General features: G+C 39.8%; 1 protein-coding gene across 3 annotated transcripts in view; it reads right to left on the bottom strand.

Moving 5' to 3' along the window:
* The window catches only part of LOC144042763 (formin-like), a 53672-nt gene that overhangs the window by 21318 nt on the left and 6907 nt on the right, over positions 1-25447 (bottom strand). For 2 of the 3 annotated variants that reach the window (XM_077555711.1, XM_077555721.1), the window contains exons 3-10: positions 22513-22679; positions 18655-18775; positions 18120-18181; positions 16104-16771; positions 11631-11772; positions 5256-5343; positions 1341-1402; positions 1088-1176 (exon numbers count right to left, since the gene is read on the bottom strand). In XM_077555711.1, coding sequence (XP_077411837.1) covers positions 1088-1176; positions 1341-1402; positions 5256-5343; positions 11631-11772; positions 16104-16771; positions 18120-18181; positions 18655-18775; positions 22513-22679 — 1399 coding nt within the window. Of the gene's footprint in view, positions 1-1087; positions 1177-1340; positions 1403-5255; positions 5344-11630; positions 11773-16103; positions 16772-18119; positions 18182-18654; positions 18776-18900; positions 21081-22512; positions 22680-25447 lie in introns of those variants that run through there. The other variant, XM_077555728.1, reaches the window with a different exon arrangement.

The raw sequence follows: 25447 nt of genomic DNA on the forward strand, positions 1-25447 counted from the left end.
GGTGCACCCTGGCAGGCGATAGTCATGGGTGGTGTCGCTTGGCTGGCCTCGAATGGGCCGCGGGGTTGGCGGGGAGAAAAGAGCGAGCGGCATCCAGGGACAGATCAAAGTTGGCCCGGGCCCGACGCGGGACGACTTATGTAAACAGCGGCGTGTCGGAGGGGAGCGGAGATGTAACATCCTGTGTGATTAGGGCCCGCTGACACTGAGTAGGGATGACTCAGGCAGCCATAGTGACAGCTCTGGTCAAACATGGAAATAGGAAGGCCAGGCTCAGCGGCACCACTGGATCCAGGCCTCATTAACTGGCCCGAACTACTTAACCTTGACGACATAAAACTGCAGAGGTGACATCCGTATACGCACCCTTGCACACACACAAAAAAAAATCCATTTTACCGTAATGCTTGATTTTACCGTAATGCTCGATTTGGACATTTTCGTCAGACTTGCAGGTCGAAGCAAGCAAATTGTCCAAGCGATGTTTCGTGTCTCATAAGTCGGGTCAATGTTACAGTAAATCAAGGTATCGCTCTATAATCGAGTGCTCTTGAACACTTGTAGAAGTTGAAATTAGCCCCAATAAATACTTCACTATATCTGGTTTGAGCTCAAGACAACGCAACATTCTCACTGACAGTTCTCACATACCTCAGCATTTGTGAAAGATGTATTTTTCTTTAATTCTTATATTTTAGCTTTTTTTCCACGCACATGAGGGTTTAATTGATGACAAAGAGGAAAACGGTAATAATGACTTTAGAACCATAAATAAATGGTATGCATCTGTCTGTCCTGGGTGCTCAGTAAAATATGGCAGAATTTAAGATTTTGGGGCCGATCATTTAATAAAATAAAAAAAAGATAACTAATCACAGATTTAATCAGAAGATGACCCAATATATCTATTTAAACAATTTGTTTATTTTGTGCATGGGACTAAGACCGGCCTGGCCCACGATTTGCACATAAGTGACACTCACTGAAATGGATGGAATAACCGTTAAACCCTAAAAATTCAACCCAAAATCCTGATAGACATTCAATACACGGAAAATGTCAGCACATTTGTAAGGCGTCATCTTACTGTTCAGGTTTGTCCAGCAGTTTGACTTCATCCTCTTTGGAAGTCTGATAATGTTTGGCGATCTTGCCCAATTCCTCCGCAGTAGCTCTCTGTGGTGAAAAAACACATCATCTTGCAGTAGGTCGACAAATGCAGAATCGTCTACAAGTTAATAAACCTTGCAAAACCTTATTGGCAACAATAGAAACACATAAGTTATTAAAGTTTTACGATGACTTCACCTCTTTTTAAAAACTTGAATCGATGTACTTACATTTTCATATAAAGCCTCAATGGTTTCCAAATCCACCACAGAGTTATCCACAGTGAGAACAGCTGAAACAGTAAACGCAGTATTAATTATAAACAGTGAGTCGAATAAGTCTTGGCCGAAGCTTTCTGCCTTTTAAGCTTTGCCAGTGCATCAACCAGAGCTTGTTTTATTCACCAGTAATGGAAATTTCAAATTAAATGCTTATTTGTAGCAAACTATGTAATGATATATGACATCCAGTCAATTCGGATTAATAAATGATCCATGATTAATCCCCTCCCCCCTCCAATTGAGTGATGTTATGCCCACACGGCTATTTTCCTAGAACAAGTTTCGCTTCATCTTCTTCATGTGTCTTTCCCGTAAATATAGACGACAGCGCTGAAAGGGAAAATAACTCCTGCTCTGTGTCTGAGAGGTGTCACAGGTTTATGGCTTCGTGTTGGAGGAGGGTCACAGGGATCCCCCGCTGGATCATCTGACACGTCTGCCTGCTGGTGTGAGCCAACAACAGTTGCTTCCAAGTCAAATTCTAAAGTCAATCAATCATCATTTGACTTATTCACAACACGCCACAATTTCGATCCGTAGCGAATCTTCAACTTGAATATATGTTAGTTGGTGGATGTTGTATCATATCAATATCAATATAATAGCATAGAGAAATTGATACTGCTAAACTATGTACTGTTTTCAATGTGTCAAAATATATATGCAATGCTTTGATAATATGTACAATACTCTTAATAAAAATAATTAAAGAAATTGTATTTTTATCTATCTATCTATCTATCTATCTATCTATCTATCTATCTATCTATCTATCTATCATCCAGCCATCTTTCTATCCATCCATCCATCCATCCTTCTGTCCATCTTTCCAGCTATCTAGCTATCATCCATCCATCCGTCTGTCCATCCAGCCATCCATCTAACTATCATCCGTCCATCCGTCTGTCTGTCCGTCCATCCATCCATCTTTCCAGCTATCTAGCTATCATACATCCATCCGTCTGTCTGTCCATCCATTCATCCATCTATCCATCTACCCATCTTTCCAGCTATCACTTTTCATCCTTCCATCCATCCATCACTTTCCATCCTTCCATCTACCATCCATCCATCTTTCCAGCTATCTATCACTTTCTATTCTTCCATCTACCATCGACATCCATCCATCCATCATTCCAATTTGGCAGAAATGATTGCTCTTCTCTGCCTGCTTAGCAACAAGTAGCGACAGCCGCGTCACGTGACGTTACCAGGAAAAAGAATTACAGCAAATCTGGTGATCTAATCAATTTAATTCCGTTGTTTTTTTAATATATTTTTTTTAATGAATCGTGTCTGATTTCTGCTGTCAACAGCGCCATTGGAAGAGAAACAGGAATTTGATTTTTTTTTTTTCATAATAAAAACACCCCAGGCTTGAACACAGACTGGAAAATGTTAGTCCGAAAGCTTCTCCATTAACACTACACAGACCTCCTCTTTTCAATCACGAACTAACAAGGTAATACGCGGCATTCTGGTTCCCAGCTGCAGTGAAGCTGTCAATGTGGTCCCCATGTCTGGTTGAGAAAGAGCGCTGGAGGTCCATTTCCTACATCTTATTAGAGTGGATTATTCAGTCCCTCAGCCATGCAGCCGTCAATCACACACCAAAGGGGGGCCTGCTCCAGTGTGCACGGCAACGCTCTGATCCGAGGGGAGCCGGATATCTCTCCACGGCGACAGATCAAAGCTTGCCTGCCAACCAACTCACACCCTCTCCTTCCACTTTTCACTCATCGGCTTAGGTGAGGAGGAGTGTGTGTGTGTGTGTATGTAGGGCGGCTGAGGTGTTGCGTGGGGGGCCCCTCCTTTTGCTCTTGAACCGTGGTGGCCCTTGAGGTCCCCCAGTCACTCTGATGGGTGCCCCTGCTGCATTATTGTTTATGTTAATTACTATAACATATATGCTAATTCCTGCTAGCTTTTCTACGACATTTCACTTAGCAGTAACTTTGTTAGACAAAACTGTGTGGTTTGGTTGAACGTTTAGCTGTTTGAATATAACACGTTTAAATCTCTTGAGTTTTATGTGTCAGTTTTACAATGAACTTTAACTGGGGATGACAAATAAACTGCTTGAGTGAAGTGCACGTTGCCTCTTATTTTGAGAATTGATGAAAAGGAACGCTTCAAATTGTCAACTCCCAAAGCTCGAATACATTTTTCTTTGTTTGCGGAGCAGTCTTTTAAAAAATTTAGGGAGCTTTTTTTGTTGCAGTTTAATCCTGGGGAACTGGAGCAAGGGATTTATTAAACAATAAAAATCTGACAATATAATGAATGAACAATTGTTTTTCTTTTTTCCCCTTTTTTTTAATAGAACTAACAGTTTTTATTTCTTAAATTCACATTGTTTACAGCAGCAAACGTCATTTTCTTGTCTTGAAGCGAAGCTAAATTATATTCATTTCCAGTTCCGGCTCAGTTTAGCGAGTATGAATTTTACTCTAGAGTATACAACACTTATTAATTTTCCTGAGATTTTACTGTTCAAAGTTGCGCTTATTACAATCCAACCACTTAATTGTGGTTTTAAAGGTACTAGCCTTGTCAATCTTAGGCTAGCTCAGCATTTAGCATGGCTTCTCCGTCTATTCTTATCATCATTTTGAGATTATGACACTAGCTTATTTGCTACCACTGATTTAGGAGCGTGTATAGTTGCACTAGTAGCTAGCAGACGCTGTTGCTAGCAAGTCGCTTCTTTGTAAGTAGTAGGTGTTGGAAAACGATCCTTATGTTTTCCGCGTGTTCGTAATGTTTTCAGAAACAGACTAGAGATCGGTGAATCAGGTTTCCTTCGAAGGATTTTATTTTCAGAAGCGTAGTAGGCTACAAGGCTTCCCTAAATTTCAGACTACCCGTGGTAGACGATGTAAGCCCAAGGAAGCTTTTCAGGCCCGTCTTGGTGGTTGTTCTACTTTCTTTTGACAGTTCTCTCAGTTTTGCTATTCAATGTGTTTAAATGAGGCACAAAAAAATGAGGCGCAAAATTTGACGTAAAAACTACGACCGGAAACATCTAGCCTTGCCTGCCATTAAAGGACAACAAAATAGGTGCAAGTAAGATGTGAGTGCTACTTTTTAGCAAATAACAGGGACATTTAAGGGAGTCAGGAATCGGGGGAAAGAGGTCCAAAGGGCAGACCAACCTGATTTCATTGGCTTTCTTTGCTTGTGTTCTACAGTATGTGGTAGCTCAGTTACTGCTAACTGTTGAAGGTGGTTTTGTTCATGCTTAGATCATTAGCGGGGTGTCAGTCCCATTAGGCTTGTGGAAACCGTCACTGGCTACAATAAACAGATCTGCTGGCCGCGTGCTCAGACTAGCAGGCGGCAAGCACTCTCCGCCACAATCCCAGGACAGGACAGGACCCATTCCCGGCCCATCTAACGCTGTCCTGGACGCATTATTTTACAGTATGTGTTTACATGCACGCCTGCATTTTCCACAAACGAGCCACTAAGCACGCGGTCCAAGCGTGCATTTTGTCAATTGAGGCAGACGGCTTTCTGATTATAAACAGTGAAGAAGGGATCTTAGTTAGACTGGGATATCTGCTTCCATGCCAAGTGGTGCTGTCTCGCATTTTGACAAATCGAGGCATTTTCTTTCCCATCATGGAAACTGGAAAAATCATCCACATTCCACTTGAAAGGGAAACAAATACTAAAACGGGTCTCTCGTTACAAATTAGAAACTGTCAAAAATGTAGGAAATTATTCTCTGCTGCTGAGCTCCCAGATTATTTCTAAAAATACTTCATCTGCATTTCATCAACAGCCCTTCCCGATTTATTCTCATTGCTGGAGGCATTAAAAATGATTATAGACATGCTGATAGCAGGAAATGTGTTTCACCTTGCTGAATGTCTTTCATTTCCAGATGCAGGCTTGATATAAGGATGCCGACAGCTTGTGAACGCTTCCCATCCAGCAACTTGATTATCTGGAGAGAAACCAAGATTCCTTGCTATTGTTAGACAGAATGGAGAACTTTTGTGTGTGATGTGCAACATTGTTCTGGTTATATTTCTTTCGGATAACAGGATATTGACAATTTAATTAGTAGGCTTTACACAATCAGGATTTTTCATCCGATCAATAACCAATGAGTTAGAAAAAAACAAACGTTAACTGAAGAAAATGTCGATTTTTTAATATTTTATTTTTACTCTACCATCGACACCCGTCATTCACATGGGTTAATGATTGGCCCAGCCCATGAATAGTGGAAACCCCACATATAATTGATGGCAATTGAAAAGTGTGTGTGTGGGGGGGGGGGATTTCAAAAAATGCAGATAAACATTAAATGTAATATACAATATCTTATTTTACAGAGCCGATCAGCGATGTCATTGATCAATCAATTGGCAAAATAAGACATTACAGCCAATCACAGATTTAGCATAAGATGCAAAATAACAGATTGTGTATATATATCAGATTGGTGTAAAGCCTATTTACAGTATGGGGCAACATAACAGCTGTAGATATAAAATAGGGCTGGTCGAGAAGAACCAATACCAGGTATCGGTATCGGGCCAATACTCAATCTTATTTCAAGGTATTGTGGCCATTTTACGATCAGGAATTAGAAATTAGAAGAACAGATTTGCCATTGATTTCATTCAATTTTAAGGAAAAATACTATTGAATATTTTTAGAATAAATTATAGTATCGATTAATTAAATACAATTTTATTTTGCATAAAGTGTACCACATAACCATTTAATTTTTTATGTGGTATTGTTTAGTATTAAAAACAACTAAACTATTGAGTCTGAAAAAAGTGGTATTGAATATTCCAAATATAAAGCAAAACAATGTTTCAAAGAGCAATCAATGACTAAAAAGTCTGCGGAGCGTGCGCCACTTGATGGATGATGAGTAAGACAGAGAGCCTAACTTGGTCTAAGTGTCTGCGAATCATCGGCATGGACCCAACAAAATGACATTTGCCACGACTTATCATTGTGACACGACCAGCTGGGAAATCCAGTGCACGCACATGCACATGCATAGAAAGACATTAAAATGACATCGGCCCAAAACAAGAAAAGCACCATCACCAGAGAACACGCGAGATGTCAAAAAATAAATAAAAATCAAGCCACAGTGAAAGTACAAAGTGGCACCATAAAAGGACAGTCTCGAGCAGGCTTTTTTTTTAAATTTTTATAACAAACTATAAATTCACAGGATTTTTATTTGTGCCTACACATGGTCACAATTACTTATGAGTGAATTAGCCGTAAAGCCAAAGAAAGTTTTGGCAAGGTAAGGCCATGCTCTAAAAGTTAATGTGTCAGGCTTCTTCATTAGGTATTATGGTGTTGTCGGCTACCGGGCCGTCCAGTGGGAGCTGGCGAGCAGAAGCCTTAGAAGTGGGTATTGCATTACAGAGCGTTAGTGGGTGCCATGCTGCTTCCAGCTCTATTACCTGGATCACTGGGGATCTCCCACTCTGGGGACACGGGACGGCTGAGTACCAGGCTTTCCTCAACACCTCTAATTAACCACTTTGGACGGGCCACACTTAAAGCGGCCCAGGAGCCGTTCCCTCTCACTGTGGCTGCAGAAACTTGCCAATTAGCCCAAACAGTTAAGTTAATGAGAAAAGACAAGTGATGCTGGATGTTTGGTCTCATTCATAGACGCTAGGCCAGGGGATAATGCTATAAGAGTCGCGATGCTGATGCTGAGACAGGTAGACATCAATAGCAAATGTCTCCCTCCTGTGGAACAAAGTGGAACTGTTTATCTTGAAGGGAGGGGGTGGGGGTCTGGTGGCATGGTGCAGAAAAGCCAAATAAGTTGGAGAAGGCAAAAGAGCTATTAAAATGAAACAAGACCCCGGCTAAGGATTTTGTCACCATGTGAAATCAATAAGCGAGCTAATTTAAATGTGCTTATTATTATTTTGTTACCTCCTTTTAGCTGAGTGAGATCCTAAATGAGCACAACAAAATAATTACAACCTGATCCGATCAGACATTATATTTAAAAAAAAGCAAAAGCAAAAGTAAATGATAATTTATTCCATGTTCTTCTCTTTATAAGCATTTTATAGTTCAAGAATGTCAATTAAAGACAAAACAAGAATCAATAGAGTCGATCTACACACTTAGGGCTCTAGATGAGATTTTAGACTCGGTAAAACCAGGTCTAACTAGTGGCGCAGGGAGACACATTCAGCACTGCGTGGACATGTACAAGTATGGTTGATGTCGTTGTATTTCATTCATAAATATGACAACAGCGTGAGACAATCCCTAATGACGCAAACATGCCATTAGGCCCAATTCTACCAGCGCAAAGTCTAGGAAAATACCCAAAGAAAGAAAACTCCACCCATGCTAGCTTTGCACTAGACTGGTGCTGTAATGTAAATAGAGCCCTTAGAACTGACACAAATGGCATCCATTATGGCATCAATCTGCAGATAAGTTCCCTGCTTGATATCATCAGGTGAAAGAGACAATCCTTCCTTGGCAGAGGTAATGCTCGAGGAAGAAAGTGAGAGAAGAAGCAGGTGGCTGACGTTACTGACAGTGGGAAGAATCAAGCAGTTACAATTTACATGGCTGAGCAGCGCTGCATGATGATTTGTCTGTTATCGCCCAGGCAGCACTAACACGCGTCTCATCAATAACCACCTTGATCAACTCAACAAACCCCAGCCTCACACGCTGGCGTCCATCATACACCCACTCGCAAATATGTCTTCAATAAACGCACCATGACTGCGCATAACTCATTCCCACGAAGCACTTAAAAGCTGCTCTTTTGTGTAAGGAGAGCCGCCATCCATAAAGTTGATACAAGTTTGATTTACAAGGGTGAAGAAAACTGCCGTTTTGTTTGACTTTTTTTGGGGGACCGATTTGGCGAGCTCTGCCCTCTTTTGTCATCATTCAATCAAGACCGCACTGACATGCAAACTGTTTGCTCGCCCGCTTTCCAAATCCTAAAGGTGCGTTGCCAGTGGAGTGAAGCCACATGCCTGCAATTACACACAGTCCCGTCCGCTTTGATATGCTAATCAGCACACAGAAAAAGGTTCCAGAATAAACAAGAGCATTGATTTTTTTTTTTTCCTGTGGCACACATGATAAAGATTATCACTCATGGAGGCATCAGCTACACACAAATGGCCAACTTCTGGTGTGTGGAGTTGTTGAAGATCAGGGAAGTGGATGATATGCATAATGTACGAATACATTCCAGTCCCTCCCACTCATCTCCTTGACTGTATCGAGGCCCTGGGCTGTGGGGATAATGTGATCTGGCAACACTTTTGGAGCAAGTGCATAAAAACGCCCAAAGACATGCTATCATCACACATGCGCCACAATTTGCCCAATTCATTTTCAATTAACCCAATTAACATTTTCAGTCTGAAATCAGTACAAGTACGGTATTCAAATCTTGAGTAGTTACTGCTACCAAGTACCGATACCACTAGTACTTTATGATACATACAATTTCCCCCCAAAAAACAATTACACTTAATTTTAAAGACATATCTCTGCTTTTCTGACCGTTTTATGATCAGGAACTAGAAATGAGAAAATTGCCATTAATGTCATACAAGGGAAAATGCTATATTGGAATGTAGAGGTCTTTCGTATGAATTATCCGTAATTGTTTTTAAATTATATACATCATAAGTACTAGTGGTATCAGTACTTGGTATCGGTCTGAAAAAATGTTATCGAAGATCCCTACCCAATATAGCATTTTTCCTTAAAATTGCAGGAAATTAATGGCAATTTTCTATTCTGCTAACTTTTAATGTCTATTTCTTGATTGTAAAACAGCCACATGAGGGTGGTTGATACCAGTATCAGCTAACTTTGTGAGTGCCGATACCTTGGAATAAGGCCTGGTATCGGCCCGATACCTGATATCGGTACTTGTCCATATCCAGAATCGTAATATTTCATTTTACAAGACATTCTTGGCTAATCCTTTGCAAGAGGGAGGCAGTTCACATCCAAACAGCAGCTCTGGGAGCTTGTTTTGACATTCCGCAAAGAAATTCAAGCAAAAAGATATCATATATATCATATCATAAAATAGTATGCCATTTCTGTCAACTACTGGGATGTTGTTTTTTTCCTAAAAATGTAACATCTTGACAGGTTTTTCTGGATTTTTCAGCACAGCCAGAAAAGGATGCGCAATGTTTAAAGCCAGTACCATTAAATGAAGTGAAATGCGAGTCATCGAAGCTCAAGTTGGAAGACAAGAAAAAATATGAAGTCGAAAATGAGAATCATGGGTCCTCTTAAAGTTAATGTGTTATTTTTTCACAGAAAGCTTTTAGATTGGTGTGCCAGCAAAGTTTCCATGAGTCGGGTCAGACTTCATCCAAGCTGATGTCAGCCCCGACAGGAGACAGTTGGAAGCGTTTGTGTCTGCTTGCGGCTGCCTTTGTTGGATCAAATGCTTTTGCCACTTTAAGAGTGACCAGACTGAATGGGCTGATTTGAGGATGGAGACCAAGGACACACACACACACACATACGCAACGGCCGCACACACATTGTGGCCCTGTGGACCCATGTGGAGCCTTGACAAATTGATCAGAATAAAGGATGTGTATAGATTTAGAGGGGAGAGTCTGCTCGGACGCCACAGTCAGGACCACGAGGGGGCCGACATGCTGACAAGGGCAATGGCTGCAGCAGATGTTCAGAAGTGCAACATCTGACAAGATGTTGAACGCATTATGTGGTTAGTTGAAGGGTGAATACAGTGGAACCTCTTAAGTTGATGGTACAATTTAAAATTCCATCAAATGTTTGTGGAGATATCTCTAATTGCACTCAAAGAACAGTCACCCACCAATCCATCTTACACAAAATCAATTGTCAGCTTAGACCTCAGTTAACTAAGTAGAAAATTTAAGTTAAAAATTATTTTTATAATAATATCTCCTATATGAGCCCACTAGTGCAGTTTAAGTACAGCAGCAAAATTCATCCGTTTTTAGCCATCCCAGGGGGCGGCCATTTTGACTACTTGCTGAAAATGACATCACAGTTCAAGTAACATTACAGTATCAACCAATCACGGCTCAGCTTGCAAACATCACATGCCAATACCCAGAATACAGGTGAGTCATAAATTGGTTAATACCTGAGCCGTGCGCAACTGTGATGTCATTTTCCGTCGACAGCTCGTGGCAAAATGTCCATCCCCTGACACGGATAAATACAAGTGGACTTTGCAGCTTAATTCATACACTAATCAGAATACTGCGTTTAGACTCGTGGAGGTACATAGAACTGTAAAGAATTTTTTGGGACTGGACTTTGCCTTTAATGCAGTGATTCTCAAAGTGTGGTATACTAGAGAAACGAGGGGTGCCTTTAGTGCTATGTGAAAGAATCACTAAATTAATGGTTTTTTTTTTTAATCCATTGCAGTATATTTTCTATGTAGATTTAGATAGAATCTTGAAAAACTGCTTTTAAATATTTATGTAGGCTTTTAAAAAAATGCTTACACTGTGCATGTATTTGCAATAGATTATAATTGAATCATTGTTTAAGTACATGTTTTTGTTTCCTATATTTAAGTACTATATTTAATGTTAACTGTGCATAATGATACAGAGACTAACAATTCATTAAGCAGACTTTTTTTTTTTTTTTTAAAATAAAAAGACTATGCTACATGCATTTGAGAGACACTGACATTGCCTGTATAGTTAATAAAAGTTTTTTATGACGGTGGCTGTTTGAGCTGGATTTTTTTCTGTTTCTATTATTACCTATGGGAAGTGCCTGGGAACATATTTTATTCAGCTTCAGAGGTTATGCCATAAACATGGAGCAAGAGGTACATGTAATTTTCTAGTTTTCATTCAGAACCTTGTCCCATAGGGAAAACGTAACATTGTATTTTATAATCTTCCGCAATGAATAAACAAAGGAGTGAACTCATAAACATGAATTGTGTGTTTGCCCAATGCTATACCTAACACATGCAAACAGCAGTCTGGAAGAGGGCCATTTTTTTTCTCGGTTTCACGTTGTGTTATTACTATCTTTCTTTTATGACCAAAGGTGACAGAGGACAAGGGCCTTGTTTAAGCAAAGCAAGATAAGAGAGCAAGCAAAAAAAAAAAAAAAAAACTACAACAACACATCGATGCTGCTGCACTGAGCAAGATACATTAATTCTCCTGGAATGAAAAATACAAAGTAAGAAGATACTACCTTCTTTGTTTTGACTTTCTTCTCATACGTGTCTGAAAGTGGTTTCTTCAGTGGCTGAGGCGTGGCCTTGGAGAAAAGATCTTCAAACTCTTTCGGATCAATGATGTCTGGCTCCTCTAGAGAGCCCCACAAAGTGTTGTTGCTAAAGAACAAAACAAAGCGCAGAACATTTGCATCAATTAGATGAAGGCTCAGATCCAAGCAGGAATTGTACGTTGTATTTGGGGAAGATTAGATTACAGATGTTTACTGAACATATCCACTTTTCAATATTTTCATTTCCACTGTCAGAACAAAAACACGGATGAAAACATTCTAAACCAAATTGCTCTCTGTCCCTTAAAAAGCGCCGCTTATGCCTTAGGTGATAAATACAACCAAACATTGATGCAAGCTTGTTTGTGTCCTGATGGAACATTTCCAACAAATGAACTCGAATGTACTGAGAAGTTGCTGAGTAACATGGATAATAAAAACAAACAGATGTAGAAACAAGAACATGAGCTGTTTAAAGTCAAGAGGATGTTTAACACTCTGCTGTTACCAACACATCACTCGTCTGCTAGCCCTCCTAAATTATGGTAATCAAAGCAAGAGACAATACGTGTGGGTCCAAAAATGACTTAACAGACATTGCATTGTAGTTCAGCTCTTATCTATCAGCCTGTGTATATGGTCCAGCAGGTTAAAGTTTAACTAAACATAAAATAAGACGTTTGAATTGTTTTTTTATTTAGTATATTATATGAAATGCTCCACCAGACCAACTCAGAGAGCCACAGATGGTAGAAGCTTTTAAAAAAGGACTCAAAACCTTCCTTTTTACAAAAGTTTCCCCTGGCTAATTATTATTATTGTTGTTGTTGTTATTATTGTTGTTGTTATTATTATTATTATTATTACTATTATTAACACTTCCATTGCTTTTATTGTTGCCTGTGATGTGCAAATTATATTATAAATTTAAAGTGTGTTACAAATAAAATGTATTATTATTATTATTATTTTTTAAATTATTATTATTAACACTTCCATTGCTTTTATTGTTGCCTGTGATGTGCAAATTATTTTATAAATGTAAAGTGTGTTACAAATAACATTTATTATTATTATTATTATTATTATTAACACTTCCATTGCTTTTATTGTTGCCTGTGATGTGCAAATTATTTTATAAATGTAAAGTGTGTTATAAATAACATCTATTATTATTATTATTATTATTAACATTTCCATTGCTTTTATTGCCTGTGATGTGCAATTTATTTTATAAATGTAAAGTGTGTTACAAATAACATCTATTATTATTATTATTATTATTAATATTAATATTAATATTAATATTATTATTATTAATATTAATATTAATATTAATATTAATATTAATATTAATATTAATATTAATATTAATATTAATATTAATATTAGTATTAATATTAATATTAATATTAGTATTAATAATATTATTATTATTATATTTCAGGGTAACAATTCTTCTTACCATTACATTTTAAAGCACTGGAACGCCAATCCCATTTAAACAACGCCCAGTTGTGAGGAGCATGCATTTATGTGTATATGGGATGTGTCAGAAAAGCGTCAGAACTGGTGTCACAAAAGTTTCAAATCCAAACTACACATGTTCCTACCTAGAAGTAATCCTCCTGGATTCTGACATACAATCCGGCACCTCTTTAACAAATCAAACACTGTTGGATGTCATTGTAGACATGCTGGCCTACAAAGATGGTCGTCTGGTCTGGGGAAAACTTAAAGTTTGTAGTTTTGGTTTGAAATACTGTATATCTTCATGACACGGCTCATAATGGTGCCAAATTCTTTTAACAAATGTGTGGAAGAACTCATACACAATTGCCTACTCATGCTGGACAGAAACTTGGTCACAACAATGCTGTGGGACACCATTCCCCTCCTCAACCAGAAAAAGTCGCTAGTCAGCAAAAGTGGTTCACGATAACACAAACAAGACACTCAAGCGGATCCAATAAGTGCTAAGTTGGGTTGAGGTCATGTTTGTTGACATTTTATTCTCTAGTCCTAAATGCTGGAAGTAGTCTAAACACTATTCTGCGGCGGCGAATGTTGCCGTCTTGAAGGATTTGACTTGCAGACTGTGGTGATATGAGATTGCCACTGGTTGCTGACTCTCATCTCAAAATCTCTCAGCATTTAGACTGCTTTCAGTGAGGCATACCTCATTTTTCCAGGATGTGTTACTGAAAAGAATTTTGTCAGCCAATCCAAGAGAGAACCCCAAACAAGAGAATAAAAGGAGAATTAGGGAAGTGAAGATTGGCCCATTTGGCTGCTCTCACAAAACACTGGAACTGAATAACATTCAAAAGAATTCGCTGCCTTGCTAATCCCACACAATTCCGACACTTCGGACAATTTAGTAATGATACCAGTATCTCTTGCGGCTATTTTACAATCAGGACCTATAAATGAGCAAAATAGAAAATTGCCGCTAATTTCATGCAATTGTAAGGAAGATTGCTATATTGGAATATATAGTTCTTTCTTTAAAATTAGCTGGCATTATTTTATTTTTTTTGAGGGGGGGGGGGTTATGTATCGAAAGTGGTATCGGTACTTGGTGTCGGTATCGTGACTACACAGTAAATTTTACTCTAAACAGATGAAATTAAAGTGTTATTGAACATCCCTATTTCGAGCAAACGTGTTAAATATTCTGACTTGCAGAGAGGTAACAAGATGAACCACCTATCCCACCACACCTATTTCATCCTAACACTTAACTCTCTTTTGTCAATTATCATTTGAAAATAATAGTGCTAAAGAAAAAATAGCCAAACAACAAACCAAAGTGCGACTGAGTCCTATAAAATCCGTAAATTCCAAAGGCAACTCCAATACCGGTTGTAGATTGTGTAAGCTGCCAGCTAAGATCTGAGCTTTGGTTCACATTTGGGGACCTGGCAACATTTCAAACCCCACACTCTTCAGAGCATCACACCATTAACAAAGATCACACAGCTGATCCAGTTATAGTTAAAGCCATTTAATACCCCTTAACTCGAGCCTTTAGGGCTAAATTTATAGCTGCTGCTGTGGTGCCTGGTTCGGCAAGAATGCACGGACCAAAACTCAGCTTCCCCCAACTAAACCAGCCATGGAAATACAAGGTCATAAAGTTGAACGCCTGGCACTCATGAGGCAGCAACCACAACCACAGTAAATGGGCTGGATAATCCACTTACAAATACAGTCTGTGGAGTGCAAGGGAATGGTGCTGAGGCCAACAACTCTTAGTGCTGGGCAGACTCACTTGACCAAGTTAAATATAAGTTCATTCAACTATATTGGAATTTAAAGTCGTGTGATGTTTCATGGCGTCATTAGTACAAATAAAGTTAAATAATAAAACAAAGCGCTGGATTATGACTCAGTGAAAAAAATAAAAATAATCAATGCAGGGAAGTCAAGTCAAAAATGTTGTTTACAATAAAATGTTCTATGTGCGCCGAAAATGACATCACAGTTGCTCAGGGCTCAGGTAAGGTAACACAACCAGTCACAGCTCAATTGTTTACTGAGTTTGATCATGTGATGTTCCCAAGCTGAGCTGTGATTGGTCGTTACCTTAGCCAAGAGCAACTGTGATGTCATTTCCGGTCGACAGCAAGTGGCAAAATGGCTGCCCCTTGAGATGTGTGGATTTTGCTATTTAATTCATATTCCAAAAACAGAACGGTTCAGATAATGGATGGAGGGAACATTAATCAGAATACTGTGTTTAGATTAGTAGAGGTGCATAGAACATATTATTAGGGGTGTCCGGTGATTATAATTTTTAATCGTAATTAATCGCATGACTTCAATAGTTAACTCACGGCAATTTTATATCTGTTCTTGTACAATCAAATGCAGAAAAAAAGGTTTCTCTTGTTAACATAAAAGTAGAAAAAAAGTTTAATTAATAGAAATAATGGCTGCATCTTTTAGTCATTGATACGGTAATTTCATAATAATTCATAAAAATAAAAAGATATCCTGTACTGTAAAAAACGAGTGTTATATTGATTTGTGTTGAGGTCGTTTTTCTGCCACTAGACGGCATAATTGCATTTGTAAGACGTTGGTGACAGCTCAGTGCATTTTTCTTTTCCTATTAAGAGCTATCTAGTCTTTAACATTTTTAACATTGTAAAATACTTGACCCCAGCCTGCACAAATATATGCATTATTATAAAATGCATTACTGCTAAATTTTGACGTGGACGAGTCAACTGCCTTGCGATTGGAATTTCCCCAGTACAGGCTTTCCAAGTAAGGGGCAGTCATTAATCGTCCATTAAAAAACTTAGTGGTGTTAAAGAAACTTTAAATTAACTCAAAATGAACACACTAATTTTGACACCCCTAGATATTACTGCAAAGAAAACTTTTGACTTGACTCCCCCTCTAAATACATTAATAGGTTACACATACTTATCGTCATATATTTGAATCCTGGTCCAGTATAGAGGCTTCATGGGGCAGGCGGGTTCAATCGCCTGCTTCCGAGGGGGCTTTTCAAACAGCTTACTGAAACTAAACCCCCCCATGGCTGGAGGTGGTGGGGGGTTGCTGCCTGGAGGAGGGGGAGGAGGTGGAGGTCCAGCTCCAGGTAAACCAGGAGGGAGAGGAGGTGGGGGTGGTGGAGGGCCACCCCCGGCGGGTAAAGGTGGTGGCGGCGGCGGGGCTCCCATATTGCCTGGCAGCGGAGGTGGTGGTGGTGGTGGTGGTGGTCCTGAGGGGCCTGGCAGGGGTGGCGGCGGCGGGGCTGATCCACAAGACTCTGAAGCTGTTTTAAGCCCCAGATTGAGTCCGATAGAGTCCAAGTTAAGTCTTTTTGGCACGTTCTGGCTCGCTGCTTGAACGACAACGCCCGCCTCACCCTCTGGGCTCTTGATGAACGTCTCTCTGTCTGTCTGGATCCCAACAGTTCGGCAGGTTTTGGTTGTTGGGTCATCTGCAGTCGACACAGCCACGTCCCGGGTCTCGCGCTCCACATTATAGGCCTTGTCTTTTTGCATCTTGGCAATGACGCCTTCAAGGTTTGATATTGAAACAGCATGCTCGCCTCGAATTTGGAAGATCTCAAGCTCAAAATCTGACTGTGAAAGCACAATAATTGATATTATAGTCATTTTATGTGTGAAATGAATGTTCTAAGGATGTAAATTGATTGTTTCATAAAACTGCTTATAACATGTTATTTTTTTAATCATCATTTTTGATCTTTTGTGTGCATCATAGGGTGATAAATAACTTGCTCAGAGAAAATCGAGCAACCCACTTTACGGTTGATGTTTCAAACAATAAAAAAAGAAACAGCCAAAGCAAAGTATTGATTGGGAACAACAAGGAAATTGTTGGGCAATGAACCTTACACATGTTCCTTATTAACTTGTTTCGCTTGGAAACAGCATGAGGCACGTTCCCACCCTTTGTTGTGGGCCGACTTTGGTACACATTTCTCAGTCTCTGCATCAGTCTATTAAGGAGGGTAAAAGCTTTAAACAGTCAGACTGAGAAAACCTTACCGAGGTCAGATTTTGAACAAGAAAATTGCCAATTAGTCAAATCATAACGGTCTAACTTTATGCAAAGGAGCAACATAATTAGATGATAATAATATTACAAAATTCTGGTTAGTCTACTGTTTGTAATTGACAGTTGGTTCTTTGTGTGTCTTTTATTTAGGTTTTAAATAAAATCCTTCATTTTTATTAATGTCATTAACATACCAAAATATATTTCAATCTTTTATTTAAAAAAAATAAAATAAAAAATCAATGGTGTTTAAGTGTTCCCACCAGCAAAATTTCATGATGCCAGTAACTTCACAGCGCAACAACCTGTATTAAACAACTGATCATACTTTTTTTTACTCTATATCTCTTCTTTCTGTTCTCTTTTTCAATATACCTCCCCTACTTCCATTATGAATCCGGTTTTAAATTACATTTTAAATGTGCATTTCTTAGTTATTTACAGCTGCTGTTGACTTAAATCTATGAAGTGTTTATTAAACTAAATATTTTTTCAAAGTTCACATCTGCTTGCTGTTCTTGGGGCTTTTTACTTTGCAAGAGTGCAAATTTATGAGAATGTGATGGGTTTTCACCAATTCCTAGCTATTTTATTTATTTATATACAGAGAGAGAGAGAGAGAGAGAGAGAGAGAAAGAGAGAGAGAGAGAGAGTGAGAGAGAGAGAGAGAGAATCATAACCTGACAGTAGCAAGGTGACCACCAAAGTGGGTGGGTACCAGTACTCATTTCTCAAACATTTCATGCTTACTTGGCGCCATCTTGTGTCCATAATAGTTAACTGCAGGTGAGTATATTTCCAGTGATTTAGTACATAAATGTTTCTGAACAGTATCACTCCATAGTGTCTCACTGCTTATAGTATATTCACAAAGCGTTGAAGGTGTTTTGTCACAGTGACATAACTTACATGCATTCGCTCCAAGTCTTCCTTGCATTCCCTCTTGAGCTGCAGGAGGGCAGCTTGGTGCTCTGAAAGCAAGCACAGCACAATTCACCTGGACTATATATTTTGATGACGCAACGAATATATTAATCCTGATTTTTCGTGTGTTTGCATGGTTGCAGAATGACTAATTGAGCATGAAGAAAGTTGAATTTCTGGCTCTACAAGACTTGCAGCTGTTTGATAAAACAAGTGATAAAATTCTAGAGGGTTGGGTCTGGAAGAACCAGTTCTGCAACTTAAACAACCAGTCGCAGGTGGCAATGTGGTGCCCTAAATAAAACATTACGTCAAGTTTTCTTTTAAAATATATATGATCTACATCGAAAGCTTTACAATGAGTGTAAGGTTGCACATGTAATAGTCATTCAGACACTGTCTAAACTGACTAAATGAAATGAAATGGTGTGAATGGGAATGTTATCAAATGCAGTATTGGGGATTCTCTCAGATCACAGGTAGAGAGGTAAATACAGGTAAGACAGTGTCTGGTTCTTACCTGCTTCTGTGTACTTGAGCCCGATCTTTTCTTCCTCATCTTTGGATTTGGGTGGTGGCCAAACAGCCTGCAGACGACCCGGAGTCCGGTCCTCACTGTCCGCAGGTGACGTGGCCTCCGTCTGTTACGGCAGAACAAATACAATGATGTTAACATATTCCTGGAAAAATTGCTGCAGTATTTTTTTTTTTTATAGTCAACATATGTGTTGTGTGAATAAACCAATGGAGGGAGGTGATGACATACGTTAGCTTCCGTAGGAACTTTCAGTTCCCTACTGGGAATTTTGGAACTTCTCTCGAAAATCGATCGTAGACTTTCTTTGTCACTCTTGATCTTCTTTCTCACCGCTTCCAGATCCACAGGTTCACTTTTGTCCTTTTTGACAGATTTAGGGCCGAAAATACTCCGAAAAGTATCATACGCCATGTCAGAGGTTTTCCTGATTTCTGGTTCTGGGGGTTTCTCTCCTCCCATTTCATCTCCAGACTCAGATTCCTTACTTTTGTTAGCCGCTGGATCAATTTCTTGCCCTTCAGTTTTGGCCTCATTGTACTTATCAAGGTTTCTGAGACTTTCTGAGAGAGGTTTAGGTTCGAGATGTTTTTTGGTTGGAGTGGATGTCTTCTGCTCAGGTAGGAGTTTGGTTTTATTCACCGTTTTCTTTAGACTGAGTAATGCCAGGTCAGCATCTTTCTCACTCTGCTTGATCTCTGACACAGTTTCTCTCTCATCCCCTACTGCTCCTTTCTTCAGCACCCGTAGACCACTAAACAGAGCGGGCATCTGAAAAGAATGGGATGAAGAGAGTGATGTGTCCTTGGACTCGGGTGAGATGGACGAGGACCCATCTGGAGTCTTTGAAGAAATTGAATGCTGGGGTGAGAGTTTGCCGCTTGGTTGGAGATGACCAGATGAGAGCGATATTGGTTTATTTTCCACACTGTCTGATTGCTCCTCAAGACTTGGAAAGGGGATCACTTGTCTAGAGAGTGGTTCTTTGTAGTTTTGCCCACATGTTTCAGTTTTCTGTAAAGTTGGGGATACCTCTGTACTACGACTTGGATTAATGGAGGGAACGGGCAGAGAACAATCAATTTCTTCATAGTAGTCACTCTCTTTTGTCTGTTTGCTTCCATCGTCTCCTGTGCTTGATGCTTCTACTCTGTTAAGCAAAGTAGATGTGTTCTCTCTGGAACCTGGAAAGATAGGGTCAGTCCAAAAGTCGCTGGACCTGTCCTCAGATAGAAACGACTCTGAAGCTGAGATCTTGAACCCGTGTGTTCGAAACTGTGGAACATGGATCCCTTCCATATTAGCATCTCCAGGTACATCTCCATCACTACCGTGCATTAAATCCTTGCTGTCCTCGGGTAGGGTGGACTTCCTGACAATTACCAGCTTCTTTGACAGGCTCCTGCTTTTAGGCCCCGCCCCCTCCTCTTCATTTTCAGAGTCACTATAAGTTTCCACTCTGGTTACCGTAACTGTATCTTGCTCCACCGAGTGTGACAACTCTTCTTTAAGAGGACTACCAGAATCCTTGCGAGTTTCCCATTTGTCAACATCTTGTTCTCTGTAACAAAAAGCAGTTACATCCCCCAGAGACAGATCTGCACTCTCCCTGAGCACATTTTCTCTTTGAAGAGTTTGACATTCTTCAACATCTGACAGTTCCTTAAAAGACGTCAGCACAGCGGGCTGCACGTCTGACGCTGACCTCTCCCTCGTGAGAAGATTGTTAAAGACATTCAACAAAGTAGTATTGGACTTTGTTCCTTGTGTATCAGAGAGATTACTTGAATTGTCCATTCTCATTCAAACGTCACGCTGGCATGGGGTGAAAGAAAAAACAAAATATGTGGCGGCTTTGGCAACGTGTCCAAGCTGCGAGTCTTAAAGCTGCTCCTATTCCACCTGAAACATTGGCAGGAAACAAAAAGGTCTTTGTATGGACAAATCTCCTCTTACCTTCTCCAAGAGGGCACCAATAACAATGCTACTGTATGTGTAACACAGAAACAGCTTCAATATAAACGGCATTCATTGGGTCAAAGAAAGACTACTACTAGTTGTGTCTAGTAGAAAAAGTTCTATGAGAAAGTTTCCCGTGTTAAGTCACTATCTGGATTTATATCCTGTTGTAATCTTGATGGGAGAGCAGAGGAGAGTTCAACTTTCACAAAGCAATTCCTACTATTCCCACAAGGCGAGCTGCATTTTCCATGTTGATGATGTGGATTATCCTTCTCTTAGTGCTGCCATGAAGTCTGTGGTCCATGACTGAGCTTTTTTTCCTTTTGGTTCTCGTCTGTCTTTAGCAATCTGTCTTAGCGAGAAGGAAAAGTCCACTCGACTGTTGTGACAGGTTGCGGGGAAAAAAAGTGTCTCACTGGTCTACCCAGTCTGTGGACGCCTTCCTCCAGGTCCCTCCCTTTCTGGGAGGGAACCGGTACCACCAGCCACAGGTGTCTGATTACCTCACGTTCAGAAAATGGCAGCGTGGTAAAGTTGTAAACATAGAAGGGCGGTGTGTGGCCAACTGGAGAAGCAAACAAGTCCAGTAATTGAATGAAGAGCCTGTGAGGTTTAGCTTGAGTGGATAGACAGTGTTAGCTAGCATGCTAACCCTGATACAGTGACAATGATAGCTAGCATGCTAACACTGATAAACGTGGTGTGATTAACAGTACAGTTGAGTACTAAGTATTAAAGTATGACTCATTCTGAACTATAATCAGTTGTAACAACATTTTAAAACACATTATTTTCATCTTATTTATGATTCTGACCAGCTCCAAATTGCGCTGGTTGTTTTCCTAGTTTCAGGGAGAACTTGCATTCCTCTTGTTGCTCTAAGCAACAAAAGGTCATTGCCTTTTGAATCTGCTTGATTAAAACCCCTAATCTGTTCCCATGGAAGAATGTGCAACGCAAGAATGTTTTCACGTGTGCAGTGTAATTGTGTGAATGAAAATTAAGCTATCGCACTAATGTTGCTGTGTCAAAACATGTCTTTCTTTTTTCCACAAAGTTAAGCTGCATAACGCTATCACTATTTCTCCACACCATTGCCATTTTCACATTTTCCTCATATACAAATCAAATTAAATAAGTAATATATACTTCAATAATAATAATATAAGAATTTGTATTATTTATTGTTGCCTTTCAGGACATTTATATGAAAAAAGCCTCACATGTAATATGGGCTTCTGATGGATTTTGTTACGTAATCACAGTGGTATTCTATAACCGCCCCCCCCCCCCCCCACACACACACACACACTAAATCCCCTCAGAGGCCTGCTCGAACAGCATTTTTACAATTTTTATGTAATTGGACCTTGACACTAAGCAGAAAGGGGAGGAAAGCATTTTTGTTTCTGAAACGGTATTATCTTTATTTTTTACAGATATTCAAATACTATTTTAGCTGTAAAGCTTTATTATTAACAAATGTGGTCGTCCCCATCACTCACACCAACCACTTTTGAGACATCTACACTTCTAATACTGCTCTACTTTTCTTTTTTTTGAATAGCATTGTGAGTCATGTAAAATATTATCTTTCCTATGTGACGCGGACTACTAAAAAAGTGAAAGTGGATGGGCGGCAAATGGCCCCCAGGCCGTAGTTTGGACACACTGGTTTAGCCAGTAATAACTGAAGCTGTGATTTTATTGTTACGTCTCAGAACAAGGAATTATCTGAGTCAGTTTTGTCTTAGGATCTTTCTGCAGATTAGAATCCATGACCCCTTTAATCCATTTCAAGAATTTCTAATCATGTGATTGGGAAAGAGGCCATGGTAATGCAGCGAATGTCTGTGCTGTTCAAGCTTAGGGGGCCCTCACCGTGCACTCCAGCTTGGGATAATAAGGTGTATCCCCAATGATGTCATCCTCAGGGGGTGTAATGCGTAGGAAATCCAGGTGATCGGGGCGTGGAACACGGGACAAGGGCTCCTGGGGGTCATCAGCATCCAGCATCCAAATATCATCATGACGCAGGAGGGAGTCCTCTAGTGGAGGGGATACACAAACACAGACGCAACCTCAGCATAATTAGCAGTGTGTTATGCAGAGTTGCTGAATAGCTACTCAACTGAAGTTGTGCTTGCGGTGTGTAGCCTGTGTGGATAATACAATTGGCTTGAAAGTAGGCGTCGGAATCTTTTAGCGTCAAACATGGAGCAATGGTGAGTCCTGTTTTTCTGCAAGCCTCAGGGCATGAAGCTATTTTTATCTGCACTCAGTCACCTCTCTTCCTACAGGCCACACCAGCAGCAAGCTATAGTGATTCAAATATGGACAATCAACAAAACACCTTAAGCCAGACGTGGGCAATCTCGGTCCTCGAGGACCGGAGTCCTGCAGGTTTTGGAGGTTTCTCACTTCCAACACAAGCTGATTCCAATCAACAGGATCGTTATCAGGCTTATGCAGAGCTTGCTGATGAGCTGATCATATATCCGCTGTGTTGGAGAAGGGCAACACGCAAAACCTGCAGGACTGCGGCCCTCGATGCCCACCTCTGCCTTAAGCGAATATAATTTTAACTGGGGGCAAAAAAGTAATGAAACTGCAACTATTTGTGTGCCTGCCTTGCAAACCTAGTGTAAATTCACCTAGCCTGCCCTCTCCTGTCGAGAGAAAAAAATACACATGAAGCAGGAGGATTTAGTTTTAAAGACCCAATGTGTAGTCCTTAGTGCCATCTAGTGGTCAAAGAGTACCATTAAAAGCATGCAGGACCACGCACATTATGGTGGCTCAGAGACCACATTTCACAAGCCTACCACCAATTCTTATTTTGCGTGAGCAAACGAGCATCTTGGCGAGTTGTGAAATCTGTCGAGCGACGCCGAAAGACAGAGTGATCTGAGATGTATAAATTAGGGGTGTTAGAAAAAATCAATTCAGCAATATATCGCGATATTACAGCACGCAATTCTCGAATCGATTCAATATGCGGCCGAATCGATTTTTAAACATCATTTTTTTAATGGAAATATTCAACAAAACGTCTTACTTAGGGTTAGGATTCACACATTAAGCATGGAAGAATGTTATATTAATGGAACATTAAAGCCTTAATGTTTTATTTCAGTGCTGTTCAAACATGAAACAGACTGCAACCCGTTTGTTAAATGCAGTGGCTTCAGTTATAAGTCTGAAGTTTCAGATAAATAAATACATTTTCATACAAATCTTACAGGATACATGTGCAAGTTTACTGATTCGTATTTTCTAAATTTGAGTTTAAAAAAATCGCAATAATCAATTTATAGATTTGTATCTGGATTAATCTGTATTGAATCGAATCGTGACCTATGAATCGTGATATGAATCGAATCGCCAGGTACTAGGCAATTCACATCTCTAATATATATATATATATCTATGTTTATGCGATACAACATATTTTTTTGCATACTTTTGACATAAACAGTCGGTTTTTAAAATTAATGTATTATTAGGTCAACACTAGATGGCGCTATGGCTCAATGAATGTCCGTAAGATTACATGATTTGAGATTTTACAATGCCATTCCAAACGTAGTACTTTTTGCATGAACAGCTCAGTGGCAAACTGGTAACTGGCACCTGCAGAGGCATCCTTGTGTGTTAGGGACACTCGTGTCAAACCACATCAACGACAGAAGAATAGTGTCAGAACACACAAAGTGGCACTTGGGTGTCATTCATGCAAAAAAAGAAAGAAGAGCACTAGTTGTGGGTATGTGCAGGAAATGAGAGATGACAAAAAGGGACAAAACATAGAACAAAAAGGCAAAGCCTCATATTTCTATAGGAAAATAATACCACATCCTGTTCTTGAAACCTTCTTACAACCTCATTTTGTATCAAGTTTCATTGAAATTAACTGTGGGCACTGCAGTGTGACTGCAGTCGCCCATCCCTTGCTTTTAAGAGATTGGTAACCCCTTTGAATAGAATCCTGGGATTTGAACCTCGGCCAAATGCCTTAAATTCAGTCATGGCTCCCCCTGCTGCTACCCCAAAATCTCACACATGCACAACACAGCCAAGCTTTGCTGGATAATGGAAAACACTTCAAACTGCCCACTGCAATCTGCCATTTTGACCAGCAGCACTTGTACAGCAGAGAACGAAAAAGTAAGAATACATGAATAACATTTCATTATAAAAATGCTGCATGGTCCCGCAGTGAAGACTGCTGAATGTGTTCTGGGACGGTTCCAAATACAGACTCCAACTGTCCTCTACAAAGCTCTTGATCATTTGAAAGTACCACAGACTACTTAGATAAGTAAAAATCAAAGAGAGATGGCTAAACATATAAAATATCTAGAAAATGCAAAACCTATTTAAATATGCATAAATGTGCCTATACTGCCTCCATCTGGTCACATTGTGGTGTAATCTTAATTCCTTCACCCAAACACTGCAGTCTGGCTTTGACGTGATTGACCGCTTCTGTATGCTTTGGAAACTCTGTAGGTTCATTATGCACACCTCAAATCATTATTTAAATTATTTTTGTATGTGATAGGTTATTTATAAGACTTCATTTAGCACATGCATACAGTATTTTGAGCAACCCCGTGGGGGAAGGGGGTGCGGTGATGTAAGATTATTGTTATTTAATCTGCCTCCCTGCCGAGACAGACTCATAATGTCAGTAAGTGGCAACACAGTGCAGATGGGAGGGCGTTCTCAGATGACACATTTACACTAAAACTGAATCCCCATGCTCTTTGGCAAGGTCAGTTTATTTTGCCGCGCAGGTGTTTCTTCAGCGCAC

Source organism: Vanacampus margaritifer, chromosome 1 (genome assembly GCF_051991255.1).
Source record: "Vanacampus margaritifer isolate UIUO_Vmar chromosome 1, RoL_Vmar_1.0, whole genome shotgun sequence".
NCBI classification, from domain to species: Eukaryota; Metazoa; Chordata; class Actinopteri; order Syngnathiformes; family Syngnathidae; genus Vanacampus; species Vanacampus margaritifer.